At 39.2% G+C, this 20,417-nt stretch overlaps 1 protein-coding gene across 1 annotated transcript in view; it reads right to left on the bottom strand.

Annotated features, from left to right (window-relative positions):
• LOC105097402 (putative zinc finger protein 487) overlaps positions 1 to 16,208 on the bottom strand; it is a 49,369-nt gene extending 33,161 nt beyond the window's left edge. Inside the window, exons 1-2 of the mRNA XM_064487887.1 lie at positions 15,951 to 16,208; positions 14,031 to 14,075 (exon numbers count right to left, since the gene is read on the bottom strand). Of these exons, the coding sequence (XP_064343957.1) occupies positions 14,031 to 14,075; positions 15,951 to 16,185 (280 nt within the window). The 5' untranslated portion in view covers positions 16,186 to 16,208. The remainder of the gene's footprint in view (positions 1 to 14,030; positions 14,076 to 15,950) is intronic.
• Between the last annotated feature and the right edge of the window lie 4,209 nt (positions 16,209 to 20,417).

Below are 20,417 nucleotides of genomic sequence, written 5' to 3'. Positions count from 1 at the left end.
CTCAACAGTATATTCAAAAATTAACTCAAAATGAATCTAAATATGAGTTAAAGCCACAAAAGTCTTAGAAGAAAACATAAGATTTGGCAATGTATTCTTAAATATGACAGCAAGAGCATAAACAGTAAAAGTAAAAACAGATAAATTGGACTTCATCTCAAATTAAAACTTGTGTGCATTAAAGGATCTTATCAGAAAGGAAACTAAATTTCCACAATTGGTGAAAATATTCCCAAATCATGTATCTAATATAGGTCGGATATCCAGAATATACACTGAACTCTGACAACTCAACAAAAAGGACCAATTAAAATATGTGCAAAGCACTTGAAAGGACATTGCTCCAAAGTTTGCTGCTGTTTTTTTAATGTTCAAATATAGAAAGCTGTTCAACCTCACAAGTCATTAGGGAAATGGAAATCAAAATCACAATGAGGTACCACTTGGCGCATGCTAGTATGACTACAATTGAAAAATGGAAAACAGGTTTTGGCCAGAATTACAGAATCTGAAACCAGCATACATTTCTGGTGGAAATGAAAAACTCGTTTAAGATGCTACAGAAAATAGTTTTGACTGTTCCTCAAAAAATTAAACATAAAACTGTCATATTTGACATGATGTGTGAAATTCCATATTCATATCTGTGCGTGTATGTGTACACACTCAGGAACTACATACACACACATATTCATAGCAGCACTATTCAAAACAACCAAAAGGTAGAAAATATCTAAATTTCCATCAATAGATGAATTCATCAATGAATGGATAAACAAATGTAGTATTTACATACAATGGAATATTATTCAGCTATATAAAGGAATGTGAGAGAATTCTGAAAAAATGGAGTAGGAGCACCAGACAGATATACCTACACAGACAACAACTGCACTGGCAGAATCTGTCTGAATGTAGGATTTTGGAACTCTGGGCTCCGTTGAGGCTTGCAATGACCAGGAGAAGGCTTGGGTGGTGTTTTTGGCTTATTTCATTGAATTTCAGCCCATAGCAGAGTAGCAGCTCCTTACAGGAGCTAGAGTGGATAAAAAGGACAAAGTCCTCCAAATACTGGGGATCTGTGCTCTGACGGCTGAGACTTCTGATCAAAGAGGTGCAAAAAAGTAGAATGCCACTGATGCACTTCCCCATAGTGTCACAAGCCCCTTCATTTTTTTGGGCCCCCCCTTTTTTTTGCCTTTTCCCTTTTCAGAACCAGATTAACAATTAGGAAATTAAAAAACAATTGCAAATATTGGGAAAATTAAAAAGTGACTGTGCTTACCCAAGGAACAGCCCAGAAAAGACTTAAGAAGACATTAAGTTTACACATCAGGCTGATTCTTCACACAGAATCTATATCAATTAAAAAAAAATAACAAAAAAGAAAGAACAGCAAACCCTGCAAAGGGGGAAAATCTTTTTTTTTTAGAGTTATGACATTATTACTAGTGTTTACCAGTGTACAACCAAAAAAATCACAAAAGATACAAAGGAACAGAAAAGTATAGCCCATGCAAAAGAAAAAAATCAAAAGAATCCATCACTACAGAAGACTTAATGGCAGGTATATCAGACAAAGACTTTAAACAACTGTTTTACTGATGCTCAAATAAGTTAAGAAAAATGTGGAGAAAATCAAGAATGATATGTGAACTAAATGGAAATCAGTGAGACAGAAAATCTAAAAAGAAACCAGGAAGAAATTATGCAGCTTCAAAGTACATTAACTGAGATGAAAAATTCATATGGATATTCAAAAGCTGATTTGAGCTGATGGAAAAAAGAATCAGTGAACTTGATGACAGGACAATGGAAATTATCAAGGCTGAGGAATGGAAAAGTACAAAGATTGAAGAAAACTGAACAGAGGCTAAGGGACCTAAGAAACACCATCAATCACAGCAAAACATGCATGTAGGAGTCCCAGAGCAAGAAGAGAGAAAGAGAAAAAGGGGCACAGAAAACATTCAAAGAAAGTCACAGAAATATTCGAAGAATATTCAAAGAAATAATGTTTCAATTGAAGTTCCCAAATTTAATGAAAGACATGAATATAAACATCCATGAAGTTTGACAAACTCCAAGTTTTAAGATAAAACCAAAGAGACTCATATCAAGACACCTTACAATCAAACTTTCAAAAGACAAAGTGAATCTTGAAAGCAGCAAGAGGAAGTGACTCATCACATACAAGGGATCCTCAATTAAGATTATCTTCAGACTTCTCATCGGAAACTTTGGTGGTCAGAAGGCAGTGGGTCAATATACTCAAAGAGCTAAATGAAAAAAACCTGTCAACCATGAATACAAATCTGGCAAAACTGCTCTTTAAATAGCCAAGAAACCAAGACATTCCCAGATAAACCAAAGTTGAGGGAGTGAATGCCCACTAGACCTGCCCTGCAAGAAATGCTCAAGGAAGTCCTGCAAGGTAAAATGAAAGGATGCTAAACATTAACTTGAAACCATATGAATAAAGATCCAATAAAAGGAAATACATAGGCAAATACACAAGTAGTATTACTATGACAATTATTTATAACTGTACTTTCTATTTTCTACATGATTTGAGTTATACATTTTTAAAAATTTAGAATAAAAGTTTTTATTAATGTAACTATGATTTGTAATTCCAAATCTTTTTTTTCTACAGAAATTAGAGAATAAGACATTTAAAATAATAATTTTTGTATTTTAGAGCACACAATGTATAAAGATGTAATTTTGTGACATCAAGAATTGGGGACAAAGCTGTAAAGGAGCAGTTTTCTGCAGGATGTTGAAGTCAAGCTGCTATAAATTTAAATGTGTAACCACAACAAAATGAAATCAGGTTAAATACTCAATATAAAGGGTGGAGCATTTCATAATAGGATTAACAAGTCTAGTTACATGTTCTTTACCAAAAACATACTCATAAAGAACATGGAAAATCTTATGGAGGTGCAATCCCCTCATGGTGCAAACCCCTCAAGTACATCAAAGAAAGGAACAACTAACTGGTGAGTGAGAACATATCCTTTTACAAGTCAAGGGGTTTTCAGTTATAGTCGCCCATATCTGAGGATGCAGAACCCACGAACATAGAGAGACACCCAAGGATCATCAGTCACTTTTTGTATCCTTGTATGGGATCGTGCAGATACCAAGGGATGACTATACTGGATTTCAATTAAATTCAAAGAGAACCTAATCAGAGTTATCAGCTGATAGATCATTAAAAGTATTTTTTCTTTGATAGCTCTTCAGTGGCATATTATTCAGGAGCAATTCCAAAAATTGAGAGGCATTACTATAACAAAACTCCATTCACTCACATCTACTTATTTATGCAAACAAATTTTCTCAGTGCTTATACATCCATGGAATTGACCTTGAAGTAGAATTAATGCTAAACTATTTTTCCTTGTGGTAATTCTCATCCACTAATAAAATACACTAGTTTCCAAAAAATCCATGCAACTCAATCTCTGTAAGACATATTTCCAATAAAACTTTACTTTTGTGTTTAAGACTTATTCATAAATAGTTGAATTATATTTGTTTTGATTACTTGGAATAATAAGTTTTATCATGACAGGAAAATTTTTAAACAACCCTTAAATCTCAGTTTATTCATATATTTCCACTACAGGGAAGTGTGATAAAGTGATCAATAAAACAGCTGCAAGTTTTAAAGAAAAAGAATATGAACCAGAACTTTGTGTGCACCTCACTTATAAGACTTTTACAATATTTTATCAGTGTCCCCATCTCCCACTCCCACCCCACTGAGAGTGGCTCCTTTGTAAGGGCCCACAGTTCATTTTTCTTAGAACCTACAGTATATAGCAAAGGACACCTAGCAGATTCTTATAAGTAGTTGATGAATGAATAATTGAATTGAATTGAAAAAATTCATTAAAAGTTCAGACATTTTGTGATAAACTGTTGAGCAGTTGAGTTCTTATACTTTACCAATACATGGTATTTCTGAGAAAACTAGAGAATTTAAAGATGAAAAATAATTCTAACGCCCATGTGAAAAATAATCCATCTTATCCTGAGCCGCTGAAGATTCTCTGGATTCAATAATAACTTCTTGGTGATGTCTTTATTACTGCTTGCTTTGTAACTTTGTAATACCTGAATATTGCACCCAAGTCTCTTAGTTATTTTGAGAATGTCTCCACGTACACCTATATTATAGGACTTTATAAATAAGTAATAAAAGATTTAACTTAACGGGCAAAGTATTCACTTCACAGAGGAAGGAGATGAAGATAGTACAGAACAACGCAGAACTCACCTCCCCTCACAAACACATCAAAGCTACATCCACAAGTGGAACAATTCGCACTTAAAACTAACTGGAGACTGGCAGAAAGACTCCTGTACAACCGAGGCTGCAAGAAAGATCCACACAGAATATGGCAAGAAGGGAAGAGAAGTGATCAGGTTGAGACCTGTGCCCCTGAGAGAGGACACAGATGAAAAGGGAGATTACACAGGTGGAGAACCTCCTCGGGCAGTGAGTGGTCAAGCCACATATTTGGTGCCCTAGCATGGGGTCTGATACAGGGAAGGTGAGCCCCTTGGCCAATTGGAGGGCCAGTAAGTTCAACAGGAGAGCTGTGAACTTCACCAGTGAGGAGCATTCACATGCCTGCTTGCTCCTGAAGCAAGGCTAAGCACACAGGCTGCCTGGTTTCCTGTGACTGCTGCAGCAGGCATCCAAAACGGAGCCCAGTGAACGTTGGAGCCCCACTTGCTTCATGAAGCAGCTCCACACTGGGATGAGGTCCCGGGTGTGTGTAACCCAGCTTGGCACCTGAGAAGAGCAGGGGCATCCGTTACTGGTACTTACACAGTAAGCACATGAGAAGCACCTCTGATCTCCAGCTGAGGCCAAATGAACACAGCTGGTGCCCAGACCCATGCTGGGAGCCCACACAGGCCCTATGTGCCCTGTGGTGCAATTCTGTACCAGGGCAAGTGTGACAGAAGCCAAGGGAAGAGCCAAGCTGTGAAGGAAAAAGGAAACTGAGACTCAAAACAGCATCTGAGCAAGGTCGGGGCATGCATTGCTGCTGCTTACCCAGGCTTACTACAGAAGCAATCCAGATCTCTGCCCTGGCAGGACCACCATGGCCTGTACCCCAGTTCAAGACAAATGCCCAACCTCGCTCTAGTGCTGCTCCCCTCTGGAGCAAAGGTACCAGTGCTGGAAGCGGGGAGAGCACATACATGGAGCCAGCTTGGACCTGACCTTCAGGGCTCCTAGTCCAGCAATATGTGACTCACATCCACTCATAAGAAGGCAGAGACAGCCACTAAGCAGAGTGGAAGCCCGAGTTCAAACCTGGATCCAGCTGTAGTCTCTCCATCTCCAGTAACACCTACTACCAAGGTGACAGCTGCCAGCACACCCTAAGGAAAGGCATAACGTGTGTTCAAGTCAGATCCACTGGGTACATGATGACTGTATGGGGATGCTTCCACATAAGGAAGCCCCTTCAAGACAGCAACAGTAACTGTTTCACTTATCTCCTAGAGAGAGAAAACTAAGCAAAATGAGAAGACAGAAGAATATGTCCAAATGAATGAGCAAGAGAAACCCCTAAAAAATAACTATGGGCAGAAGACCTGAATAGACATGTTTCCAAAGAAAACATATGTATGGCCATCATCAGACAAATGAGATATGACCTCACACCTATCAGAATGGCTATTATCAAAGAGAATAAATATTAAATGTTGGAAAGCATGTGGAGAAAAGGGAACCCTCGTATACCGTTGGCAGGAATGTAAACTGGTGCAGCTAATGTGGAAAACAGTATAGAAGATTCTCAAAGAATTTGAGAATATGACACAGCAATTCCACTCCTGGGTATATATCCAAAAAAAATAATTAAAACCCTAATTCAAAGAATATATGTACTTGATGATCTTAGCAGCATTATTTACAATAGCCAAGATATGGAAGCAACCTAAGTGTCCATTAACAGATGAATGGATAAAGAAGATGTCGTACATATATACATAAAGGAATACTACTTGTCCATTAAAAATAATGAAATTTTGCTATCTGTAATAATATGGATGGTCTTGGAGGGTATTATACTAAGTGAAATAAGTCAGATAGAAAAAGACAAATACTGTATGATATCACTTATTTGTAGAATAAATTAAAAAAATCTAGTGAATATAAGAAAAAAGAAACACACACAGATATAGAGAACAAACTGTTACCAGTAGGATAAGGAAGGGGGCAGGGCATTACAGAGGTAGGGAATATTAAGAGGTATAAACTACTATGAATAAAATATATATAGAATATAAAATATATATAGAGAGAGAATATTACTCAGCAATAAAAGAAGGAATGTCTGCTATTTATGACAATATGGATGGACCTTGAAGGCATTATAAGTGTGATGTCAGACACAAGATATTGTATGATTTCACTTCTATGTGGAATCTAAATAAAAACATAACAAACAAAAAACTCAACAAACTCATAAGCAAAGAGATCAGATTAGTGGTTACCATTGGCTGGGAGTGGAGGACTAAGGGGTGGTGAGAGGAAACTGGAGGAAGGTGGTCAAAAGTTACAAAATTCCCTTAGAATGACTATTCTTTAGGTCCTTCACCATTCTAAGCAAAGTAAGCCAGAAAGAGAAACAAAAATACCATGATATCATTCATGTGAAATCTAAACACACACACACACAAACACACACACACACACTTAAAGGGAGAAACTAATGGGATTACAGTAAGATTAGGAGACTTTAACACCCACTCACATCAATGGACAGATCTTCCAGACAGAAAATCAAAGAGAAATTCTCAATGATATTATGGAACAATTAGACCTAACTGATATTATCAGAACATTATGTCCTCCAAAACACCAGAATATACATTGTTTTCAAATGCACATGGAACATTTGCTAGGACTAACCACATACTATGAAACAAAAGTCTCAACAAATTTAAGAGGATAGAAATTATTTCAAGCATCTTTTCTGACCACAATGACATAAAAATAGAAATCAACTACAGCAGGAGAAATGAGAAAAAAACTGACTGCATGGAGACTAAACAGCATGTTACTAAAATACCAATGGGTCAATTTTGAAATCAAAGAGAAAATTTAAAACTATCTTGAGACATCTGACAATGAAAACACAACCACACAAAATCTATGGGATGCAGCTAAGACAATCCTAAGAGGGAAGTTCATAGTGACACGGGCCTTCCTCAAAAAAATAAGAAAAATATCAAACAACCTAAAATACCAACTAAAAAAATTAGAAAAAGCTCAAACAAAACCTAAAGTCAGCAGAATGAAGGAAACAATAAAGATCAGAGGAAAAAAATATATAAAATAGACATTTTAAAAAAAAGCAAAAAAAAAAAAATTTTTTTTTTAAATCCAAAAGCTGGTTCTTTGGAAGGGTAAACAAAATCAACAAACCTCTGGTCAGGCTCACCAAGAAGAAAGGTGAGAACCCAAATACACAAAATAAGAAATGAAAGAAGAAAAATAACAACCAGTACCACAGAAATACAAAAACAAAAAACAAACAAACAAAAACAAGAGAATACTATGAACAATTATATGTCAACAAGCTGGAAAACCTAGAAGTAATTGAACTTTCTAGAAACACACAGCCCACCAAACTGAACAGGAACAAACAGATAATCTGAACAGACCAATCACCAAAAGTGAAATAGAATCAGTAATTAATAAAACAAAAAACAAAAAACACCAAAAAAAACCCCAAAAAACTTCCCTGCAAACAAAAGTCCAGGACCAGATGGCTTTACTGGGGAATTCCACTAAACATACAAAGAAGAAATTATACCAATCCTTCTGAAATTCTTCCAAAAGATTGAAGAGAGAATACTCCCAATCTCATTCTATGAAACCACCATCACCCTGATGCCAAAACCAGACACAGACATTACCAAAAAAGAAAATTATAAGCCAATATCACTGATGAACAGAGATACAAGAATTCTTAACAAAGTATTAGCAAACAGAATGCAGCTACACATAAAAATGATCACACAACTTGGATTCATCCCAGGGACACAAGGATGGTTCAACATATGCAAATCAATCACCTTGATACACCATATCAAATAAAGAACAAAAATCACATAATCATCTCAAGATGCAGAAAATGCATTTGATAAAATTCAACACTCATTTATGATAACAACTCTTACCAAAGTGGATATAGAGGGAATATATCTCAACATAAAAAAACCTATTCATGATAAACCCACAGCCAACATAACATTCAACAGTGAAAACTTGAAAGCCTTTCCGCTAAAATCTGGAACAAGACAAGGATGCCCACTCTCACCACTTCTATTCAATATAGTATTGGGAAGTCCTAGGCATAGCAACAAAAAATAAATAAATAAATAAAAGGGATACACATTGAAAGAAGAGGCAAAATTATCATTATATGAAGATATGATACTATATGTAGAAAACACGGATGATGCCACACAGAAACTATTAGAACTAGTAAATGAATTCAGCAAGGTAGCAGATATAAGATTAATATACAGAAATCAGTTGCATTTCTTTACATTAACAATGATATATCAGAAAGGGAAAGTTAAAAAACAGTTTGTTTTTAAAATCACATCAAAAATAAATAAAATATTTAGTAATAAACCTGACCAAGAAGGTGAAAGACCTAAAGCAACCTACAGATTTAATGGGATACCTAAAAAGTTACCCAGGACATTTTTCCCAGAACTAGAACAAATAATCCTACAATGTATACAGAACCCTAAAAGATCCTGAATTAACAAAGCAATTGTGAAGAAAAAGAACAAAGCTGGAGGCATAACACTCACAGACTTAAGATAATGCTACAAAGCTACAGTAATCAAAACAGCATGGTACTGGCATAAAAACAGACATATGGATCAATGGAACAGAATAGAGAGCCAATAAACAAACCCACACACAACAATGGTCAATTAATCTTGACAAAGCAGGCCAGAATATACAACGGAGAAAAGACAGTCTCTTCAGCAAGTGGTGTTGCAAAAGCTAGACAGCTACATGCAAATCAGTGAAGTTAGATTACTCCCTCAGACCAGATACAAAAATGAACTCTAAATGGATTGAAGACTTAAACATAAGACACGATGACATAAAACTCCTAGAAGAGAAATCAGGCACATTTTCTGACATCAGTTGTACCAATGTTTTCTTAGTTCAATCTCCCAAGGTAATAGAAATAAAAGCAAAAATAAACAAATGGGAGCTAATCATACCTATAAGCTTTTGCACAGTAAAGGAAACCATAAGTTAAATGAAAAGACAACATAAGGACTGGGAGAAAATATTTGCAAACAATGAGGCTGACAAGGGATTAATTTCCATAATATATAAGTAGCTCATACAACTCAAACATAACAACAAAAAATACAACCCAATCAAAAAATGGGCAGAAGACCTAAAGACACATTTCTCCAAACAAGACATACAGATGGCCAACAGACACATGAAAAGATGCTCAAAATCATTAATTATTAAAGAAATGCAAAGCAAAATCACAATGGCCAGAATGGCCATCATTAAAAAAACACAAATAACAAATGCTGGAGAGAATGTGGAGAAAAGGGAACCCTCCTACACTGTTGGCAGGAATGTAAATTGGTGTAGCACAATGGAAAACAAAATGGAGGTTCCTTTAAAAACTAAAAACAGAGTTCCATATGATCCAGAAATCCCACTCAACATATATCTAGAGAAAACTATAATTTAAGAAGATACATGCACCCCAATGTTCATAGCAGCACTATCTACAATAGCCAAGACATGAAAGCAACCTAAATGTTCATTAGCCAATGTATGGATCAAGAAGAAGTGGTATATATACACAATGGAATATTACTCAGCCATAAAAAAAGAATGAAATCATGCCATTTGCGGCAACATGGATGGACCTAGAGATTATCATATTAAGTGAAGCAAGTCAGAAAGAGAAAGACAAATTCCTTATGATATCACTTACATGTGGAATCTAAAATATGACACAAATGAATTTATTTACAAAACAGAAACAGACTCTCAGACATAGAAAACAAACTTATGGTTACCAAAGGGGAAAGAGGATGGGGAGGGTACATTAGGACTCTAGGATTAGCAGATACAAACTACTATATATAAAACAGATAAACAACAATGCCTTACTGTGTAGCATAATGAACCATACTCAATATCCTGTAATAAAACACAGTGGAAAATAATAATGAAAAAGAGTATGTGTATATATGTATAACTGAATCACTCTGTTATATAACAGAAACTAACACAATGTTGCAAATCAACTACACTTCAATAAAAAAATAAGTTTCAAAAAATGAAAATAAAACTGACGTGGAAATCTTGAGGTAAAATAGTAAAGTAGGGAAACACAGAATTCTATCCCTCCTGTAAAGCAATGTTTAAACTAAAAAAAAACTTCTCAGAATCAAGTTTTTCAGAACTGCTATCTAACAAAAAACCTGGAATAATCAAGGCATTCCTGGTTTGGCTTGCTGGTGACAGAGTGGTCAATACAGGCACACCTCGTAGATATTTCAGGTTCAGTTCCAGATCAATGCACTAAATTCAGTAATGTGAATTTTTTGGTTTTCCAGTGCATATAAAAGTTATTTTTACACTATACTGTAGTCTAATAATTGTGCAAATATTGTTACATCTTTTAAAATGGACATACTTAAGTTAAAAAATATTTCATTGCTAAAAAACAATAACCATCATCTGTGCTTGCAACAAGTCACAATCATTTTGCAATGGTAACATCAAATGTCACTGACCACAGATCACCATAACAAATAAAATAATAATGAAAATATTTGAAGCGTTATGAGAATTACCAAGAAGTAAGCGAATGCTTCTGGAAAAATGGCACAAATAGATTTGTTCAATGTAGGGTTGCCACAAACCTTCAATTTATAAAAAATGCAATATCTGCAAGGCACACTAAAACGAGATACAGCTATACGTGTATCGTCAAAGAATTGCGTTTTGATCTGTCTGGGGGCTCCCTGAGAACTCCTACAACTCAATAACCAAAAAAAAAAAAAAAAACCTATTTAAAAATGAGCAAAGGACTTAGACAATTCTCCAAAGGAAATATACAAATGGCCGACAAGCTTATGAAAATATGCTCCATATCACTAATCATTAGGGAAACACAAATCAAAAGCACAATCAGATACTACTTTACACCCATTACGATAGCTACTATAAAAAAAAATAGAAAATAACAAGTGTTGGTGAGGACATATAGAACTTGGAACACTTGAGCACTGTTGGTGGGAATATAAAATGGTATACATGCTGTGGAGAACAGTATGGTGATTCCTCAAAAAATTAAAAGTATAATTACCATGTGATCCAGCAATACCATTTCTTGGTATTTATCCAAAAGAATTGAAAGCAGAGTCTCAAAGAGATATTTGTACACCCATGTTCATAGAAGCATCATGCACAATAGCCAAAAGGCAGAAGCAAACCAAATATCCATCAACAGATGAATGAATAAACAAAATGTGATATATATATACACAACAGAATATCATTCAACCTTAAGAAAGGAAGAAAACTCTGAAACAGTTCAACATGGATGAACCCTGAAGACATTACAGTAAGTAAAATAAGCCAGTCACAAAAAGACAAGTCCTGTATGATTTCACTTATATGAAGTATCAAGAGTACTCACACTCACAAAAACAGAAAGTTGAATAGGAGGCAGAGGGGAGTGGGGAGTTTCTGTTTAATGGGTACAGATTTTCAATTTTGCAAGATGAAAATGCTTTGGAGGTTGGTTGCACAACAGTGTAAATAAACTTAACACTTCTGAACTGCACACTGAAGAAGACTGAGATGATTTAAAAAACAAGACAAAACAAACAAAACAAACAAACAAAAAACAAGGATGCCTGCTTTGGCCACTTATATATTCAATACTGCACTAGAAATTCTAGCCAGAGCAAATAGGTCAGTAGGTAGGTATGTAGGTGGGTAGGAAGGTAAATAAATAAATGGCATTCAAACTGGAAAGGAAGAAGTACAATTGTCTCTTATTTGCAGATGACATGATGACATAAATAGAAAATCCTAAAGAATCTACAAACTATTAGAACTAGTGAATTAATTCAGCAAAGTTGTAAGATACAAGATCAACACTAAAAAAACCTTTGTATTTGTACACTATCAATAAGCAATCAAATAGGAAGTTAGGAAAACAATTCCATTTACAACAGCATCTAAAATAATATTTAAGAATAAATTTAAGCAAGGATGTGTAAGGTCTGTACACTAAAAACTACAGAACATTGCTGAAAGAAATTAAAAACCTAAATTAATGGAAAAACACCTCATGTTCATGGATTCTGAGACTTACTATTCTCAAAATGACAATATTCCCAAAAATGGCCTACAGATACAATGCAATCCTTATCAAAATTTCAACAGACTTTTGTGTGGAAATAGAAAAGCTAACATAAAATTCATATGACTTGCAAGGGACCTTGCTGTGGAACAGTTTGGCAGCTTCAAAATAAGTTAAACACAGAATTATCACATACATGACCCATCCATTTCACCCCTAGGAAAAAACTGAAAATAGGTCTTCAAACAAAAACTTGTACAAGAACGCTCACAGCAGCACTATTCTCAATAACCGAAAATGGAATCACAAGTGCCCATCAATTACATGTATATATATACATAAATATATATATACATACATACATACAATGGAATATTTATTCAGTCATAAAACAGATGAAGAAGTGATATAGGGTACAACATGGATAGATCTTGAAAACACAATAAGTGAAAGAAGCCATAAACAAAAGGCTACATGATTCCATGTATATGGGCTACCCAGAATAGGGAAATCCATGAACAGGAAACAGATTTGTGGTTGCTAGGGGTTGGGGTAAATGGAGAGTAACTGTTAAGTTATGGTACTGCTTGTTAAGGGCACAGGGTTTCCTTTCGGTGTGATGAAGAGATTCTAGAAGTAGATGGTGGCTATGGTTGCACAATATTGTAAATGTACAAAATGCCACTGAATTCTATACTTTTTAATGGTTGCACTGTGAATTTCATGTCACATGCATTTTACCACAATTAAATAAGAGGGGGATCCCTTATCAGACTCTACAAAGAGTTAGATTCTGCCCAGTCCTCAGGACTGTCACAAAGCCTCATCCTACTAACCACCCTAGGTCGCCCTGGCCTACCAAGACCAGTCCCTTCTCTGAACAATTATAAGTGCTAACACTGACTCAATTCATTTGAATTATTTATCACGTATGTTCTTTTGGCATCTCTTAACTTTTCCCCTGGATTGGATAAGAATCGTTCACCTTATTTCTACCACTTCTTTAGGTAATGTTTAAGGCTGCAACTGGAAGGTTCACAATGTCACCTAACGAAACCTCTCAAAAAACTTTTTATTTCCTAGTTTCACAACTCAGTAAGATCACAAGATTCACATTTACCTACATGGCATCTTTGTCCTACTGTTGATCTGCTACTCTGTACTAGAGGTAAGCAAACATACTCAGTAAATGTCCACACAGAAAATATTTTAAACTTGTGAGCCATACAGTGCCTGCCACAACACTCAAATCTGCCCTTGTAATGTACACAAATCTAAAGCAGCCAGAACCATAAATGAATGACCATGACTGTGTCCCAGTAAAATGTTACACATACTGAGACTAGAATTTCATAAAATTTTCACATCACAGAATATTACTATTGATTTGCTTGTTTCTCCATCATCTAAAAATTCTAAAGTTTGTGGGCCATGAAAAAACAGGCAGCATGCTGCACGTGGCCCATAGACTGCCATTTGCTGACTTCTCCTCTCTATTTTTCCTGATGTTAACTTACTCATTTCTCCTATTTCATATGAATGTGCATTTTATAAACCTCAAATACTCATTGTTAAGCAAAACTGTGCATAAATTAAACAACTCACCTGGGATGTGATCATTTTCTGCTGGTCCTGGAAGAGAGTGTAGAACTGTAAGGGTACAGTTGAGAAAGAAGGAAAGGTCATGAGAGACGTCACCTATCAAAAACTCCACATAGTAGCTGGCAAACAACTCAGAAATGGAGACACCTTGAGAAGAGGCAGAAAGGGACACTCTGTGTCCATGCATGACTCTGTATGACTATGCAGTGCCTGCTCACATTAGTTTTCAAATGTAAAAACATTTGTTTCCTGGTAATTTATGAACAATGTATGCTGTAACCCAGAAAAATGTAAACACATTAAACTAATTCAGCCAATTAGGAAAAACCAAAGAATGGAATATAATGCTTTCCTTAAAACTGATGCTGAGAAAAATTACGGAACAAAAATGTATAGCATTCATCACAAAACAAAGAATCCCAACAAGATTTTGAAAAAAGGGATGGGGTGTTTTAAAGGGCTGGTCTCTTTTTGGAAGGAAAAAAAAAATCCTTTTAACTTGGTTTCAGGTTCTCAAAAGTATCTTTTGACAAAAACAAAAACAAACAACAAACAAAAAATCTGCTTTTCATTTATCTGTTGTCAAAGCATAAAACTCCTGCCTGGACCAAGGGACTCAATGTCTGCTCCTGATTCTGCCATAATAAAATGTATGACTGTAACCACTTAATATTTTAGACCCACTTCTTGCCCACACTATCCCAACACCGTCTTTCAATTAAAGCAGAAACAGTCCTGTCTGAAGTCCAGGTATTAAAGACCTGTCTTGCTGTACCATCTCTGATTCTCTAACATCACTACAGGGCATCAGCATATCTCTAGTTGTGGTGTAGTGGGGGAGCAGCTTAGAGTCCAGAAAGAGTGCAGTGAAGAATGAAGGGATGAAGTAGGCAATTCCCTCCCCTGTGGCTGGTAAGCTCTTCCTTCCACACGATGCTTTCATAACTCCCCAAGAAGCAGTATCTTCTGTTCCTTTTGTCTTGCCCTCCTATCCCAGCCACAGCTTACACCTCCTCTGAAAGTTGGCCCAAAGCTTCCACTGTCACCCAGTCTGTGACAGTCTGGATATGACAGTGGTCCTGGCAAGAGGACCCACGTTGCTTCTGGCTGAGCAATAAGAGCCCCTTCGACTAGGGCTCTGGATCTGTACTGAAGTCTCAGACCTACTGTTGTCCTATCAGGGATTCCTGCTCCTGGAACCCCCTTACATCACAAAAGCTGCTTTGTTACATAAAAGCTGGACCCAAGCCAGCTGGAATATTCACCCAAAATCTCAAGCTCCGGGATCTTCCTGTCAGCTTGAGTTACAAGCAGGACCACCTGTAAAAGCAAACTGGCGCTACTGAGAACACAGGCAACGCTGGGGCGGGGGCGGTCAGAGGGACCTGGACGCGTCCGTTTATGTGCCAGGCTCACAAGTTCTTTAGAAACAAGAACTCCCCAAATCCAAAGCCGCATTGACTTCAAAATGATTTCCTAAAGGGGTTAGGGCCACGGAGCTGCTAACTGCTGCGACTGACTCATGCTCAGGTTTCATGCTGGGCCGAGGATGAGGTATGGAATCTCTCCTTCCTCCTGCCCCTGCGCCGGTCGCCACTTCGGATTCCTATCGCCTCTCTGAGCCTATTTCACTGTTAAAAAGGGCCGCGACACTGACCGCAGGTGGTTGGGAGGATGGAGCGAGATCCCGAGGAGAAAAGAAGGCGGTTCTCCGCTGAGATGAGAAGTGCGTGTATACCGAGCGCCCGAAAGCCGGAGTCCGCGCGCGGCCGCACCGGCGCCTCGGACCGCGCTTCACCCCGGAGATGAGGAAACTCCGCCTCGCCCGGTAACAAGCGCTGGGACGCGCCGGGTCTCCTCAGGTGCGTGAAAACGGAGCCGGATTCACACCGAGGTCAGGGGACAAAGCCGTTTCTCACTCACCCCTCTCGCGCGGAGGCCCCTGCTCCACGCGCCCAACCCTCCGGCGCTCAACAGCCGCTTCCCAGCCTCCCCCCCCCCCCCCCGCCTTCAGGCGCCAGAGGCTCGGGCGCCGTCTCCTCGCGACCAGGGAACTGGAACACACGGGCGAGTGGGGGGAGGGGAAGAGGGGGCGGCGCACATGCGCAGAAGGCCCAGAGCGACTGCCTCGTCCTGGGCCAGAAAGCCCGCGGTGCATTTCCCTAAAGCCCTCCAGCCAGCTCAGTTAGAAAGGGGTCTGCGACTTCCAGCACACTGGGTAGAATTGCCAGGTTTAGCAAGTAATGCTCAAGCCGCGAGACATACTTTTATTTGTTGTTCATCTGAAATAAATTACAAGCATTTAAATTACATATCTCTTTCATTAGTTATATTTCCCTGAACTGTTGGTTCTGCTTAACAGTTCTTTGTTTTGTGGAATTCAGTTATAGAATTTCTTCCAGAGAGAGTACTTTGCCATTGTTCAATTTACTTTGTCACATATCTTCTGCAATGGTCACATCTCACTTCGTTCTTTGTCCATTGGACATTCATTAATGAGAAAACACACAACTTTAGCATTATGAACAAGTATAATGGCATAAAGTTAACAACTCTGGGAACTGCTCTACAAATTTATTTTCTGAAACACATGATACATCATTCATGGCAAAACTTGCCTTTTCCATTCTTCAGGATTATGTTGGATCTCTTGATTAATGACTTCCTAACATGAACACTGACAAAAAAGAGAACTTTTAGGTCAACTTTCTCTTTCCTTTTTGTTTCCTTTATAACAAACCCTACACATGATAATTCCATTTCTCTCTTTGTTAGATGAACAACTAGTAGCATCCACGTAAAACAATCAAATTCTTCAAGAGATGATCCTCCAAAATAGAGTCATGGCAGATACAATAATGATTATCCACAAATCAGAATTTATTTTCCTATCATAACTAATGTTTTCCCTTTTAAGAATAGTCTGACAGGAAGATTTCACCAAGTTCCATTAAACAATGGAATAGTTCAATAACACTTTTTGCTCTTCTTTCAATTTCCATAGTTCTATTGCTAAAGAGATATTGAAAATGATAAAAAAAAGAAATAAGAAAATTGGCTTCATTCAATGGATTATTCAAAAGTAAACAAGAATTTGGGGCCTTTCCTTGAAAATTAAAATATTAGTTCCCTGCTTTAAATTAACTGAGATCTCTTCCAACTGTGTTTGTTAGAGAGCACCAATGAGTTTCTGAATGCAAGAGAAATGAAAAATACTGAATGCCAACAAAAATCATAAGAACCTTTTAATCACTGAATTCAAACAGTATAAATCCTGAAGTCAGAAAACAACTTCATGACAATTACTTCAACATTAATAGAAAGGACAACAGAAGCTGTAATAGAGGAGAACAAATCTGACTTTATATTGGATCTGTTCCTTTAATTTTAACCACTGTGCCCTGCTTTCTAGGCTCAGTCTTGCTAGCTCTGAACCTTTTGTGAAACAATGTTGCCTTTAGCCTGAAATACACAGGAGAGCCTAGTCTCAGATCTCTGACCTTTAAGGATGTTAGCCCTTGGGCACTGTTGTGGAGATGGCAAGTTGCAAAACAGAGAAAAACTTTTTTTGTTGGAAGTTTCCAGGGACACCTTGACCTGGCCCACCTGGATGGCTGCAAGAACAAAGAGTGCCTGCAGCAAGAAGTTTGCAACAACCAATCACACCCCTTCCCTTGCTTTTTGTATAAAAGGAGCCTGTATTCTGACTAAAGCAGGATGGTTCTCTAAAACATTGGTCTGCCATCCTCTCTGCTGGCTTTGTGAATAAAGTTGCTATTCTTTGCCCCAATACCTCACCTCCAGATTTATTGGCCTGCCCTAAGGTGAGCAGAATGAGTTTGGACTCAGCAACAAAGCTATTTTAACAGCAAGCACTATGCAGAATTTGGGCAGAACATCCAACATCTTCCATAGAATCATTCATGCTTAGTTTCAGCTTGGAATAAACATTTTTGCTCCTTTATGCAAACATTCACCAAAATGTGTATTTGTTTTACCACCAGCAAGTGTCGTGTAGAAGCAAGAGGTAAATATGTATTTTCTGCATTGCAATTGCTTGCATCCAAGGCTGTGCTGAAAAAAGATGACGCATTTAGAACACTGATAATCTCTGTACTCATAAGTGAAGCTATTATTTGTGGTGTTTTTGCAGTGGACTTTATCCTGGCACTTGACGTTTTGATTGCATTCTCACTGTGCTAGTGGGGAGATAGACAGGCCTGGACAGACACCAGGACTTATCCAGGATGGAGAACAGGTAAGGAGGAGGAACTGAGTCTGGAAGCCAGGGCGTCCCCTCACAGCTGCACTCAGAGCCTCCCTGGGAGCCGTGGAGAGGGCTGGACTGCTGTAACTGTGGAAGAGTTGGGTTTGTGAGGAGTAGGGGGTGAGCAGGCAGCAGCCCAGAGGGCTGTCTGGAGGTGTTGTCTGAGGAGGGGGTTCCAAGAAGTGGACCCCAGGAAGTGACATCACTTCCTTGTCAACAGATCCCAATAGAAATGGAACCTGGTTACCAGGCACCCACATTCTAGTGATGGCCCCTGAGCCAGCTCACTTGGCTGGAGGCAGTTGAGGAAGAAACATGTTTTCCTTCTGTGTCCTGATATCCTGGGGCTTCTCTGTCAGGAAGCCCTGGAGTGAGAGCTTGTTCAGTGGCTGTAGGCATTGGATGAACCCTCAACCCAGATGCCTCTTGTCTGTTATGAGGAGATCACTTGAGGTAACATGGGGTGGCCTGGAATAAGCCAGTCTAGGACCAGCCTCCTCTAGGAGCCCCCAGGCATGCCCACTTCCCCTCATCTCCATGTGGGGGAAGGGGGACTTGTCCCCTCTGGGCAGGAACTGGTTGTTGAACCTAGTGGTCCTGTCATGGCCATACCTGAGGACAGGCCTGGCCGGGGGGAAAGAGGACTCCTGAGGGGCCTCTAATCTGTGCCAGTGGGAACCCAAGGCCCTCAGGTTGTCAGATTTTTTTCTCTGATGGAGGTCCGTGCAGAGGCTGGCGTGTGTGTCTGGAGTGGAGATCTCTTATGGGTCTGAGAACCAGCCGAGAGAGCCAGACAGGGCTCTGAGGTCTCTGCCTGTCCGCTGGGCACTGTGTTTGCAGGACTCCACACAGGAGATGGGACAGGACCTGGTTCATGGAGTCCCCTACTCCATCTCCCTGCAGGAGGGGTAGGTGCTCCACGACACCACCAGAGCCCAGGATGGGTTCAGGGTGAGTGTGAGGAAGGAGACTCCACATATATGAAAACCTGGATACCTGCCCTGCCCTGCTCCTCCTCTGGGCTTCCTCTTAGAGAGCTGCTGGCAAAGGAATCTGATTCCTCATCTCTCCCACCCGCCCTCACAGCCCAGGCCCTGCCCTGGCCAGATACAAAGTCAGTGGCCACATATGAGTCAGAATTTCACCAAGAGACTTTGACAGAATCTCAGTTCATGTTAAGTCAAGGATGTTTCTGCATTTTTCTACAGATTTTCCTGGTTTTCCTCAATCCTCATGTGTCCATGTTGGCCTGAAAATCCTGATCCCCCCCCCCCGGAATCAGCCTCTGTCTTCTCATCTCTAGAATGGGATGTTGTGACAGCAGTCACAGGGATGATGTAGTTCATGCAAGGAGGTGCTGCCAGTGCTGTGCTGAGACAATGATCATAGACACTACTGCATTTAATCATCGCCCACTGCTCCTTGTACTGATGATGCTAAGAACCGTGAATCTGCTCAGGGCTCCCCTCTTCCACCTCAGGCACAAGAAACTGAGGCTTGGGGATTTGGTCTGAGCAACAGCTGGAACCCCCCTGGTGGTCCCCAGTGCTGCCTCTGACTCAGGTCTCTCCTCTTTCCACCCCAGGGGGAAGATGCATCAGTAGGAAGAAGCAATGAGACCTGCATGGCATCAAGCCTTCAGCAACATAAGCTGGAGAAGCTGGTAGCAAACCTAGTGCCTGCTGCCCTGGGAGGCCACCTCTCCTACCTGCACACATTCCTGGGCACCTATAGAGCTTTGGCCACCGCCCAGCAGGTGCTGGACCTTCTGTTCCAAAGGTGAGCACTCTGTCCTCATGGGACATTGGTGACAGACACCTAATTGCAGTGACATGTGGGATTGTCCCTCTACCTCTCTGAGCCTAAATTTGCTCCTCTGCACACTGCGGTCAAGGGAGGATCAGGCCCTAGGAGGGTAGGAACAGAGGGAAACCTTCATGGAAAGTGCTTTCTAGGAATCTGGCCCCTGGAAAGGTCAGCTGGAGGGGCTGTGGTTGTGCTAACTGGTCACTGTCCTCCTGCCCATGTGGAAGCCTCTGCCTCCTGGGTCACTGGGATTTTGTCCTTGAGTGGAAATTTTTCCCATTTAAAAGGGGATTTGTGATGCCATTAGCTGTCCCTCC

Source organism: Camelus dromedarius, chromosome 8 (genome assembly GCF_036321535.1).
Source record: "Camelus dromedarius isolate mCamDro1 chromosome 8, mCamDro1.pat, whole genome shotgun sequence".
Classification (NCBI taxonomy): Eukaryota; Metazoa; Chordata; class Mammalia; order Artiodactyla; family Camelidae; genus Camelus; species Camelus dromedarius.
The sequence above is the reverse complement of the archived record's forward strand: the minus strand, read 5'-3'. Positions and strand labels throughout refer to the sequence as shown.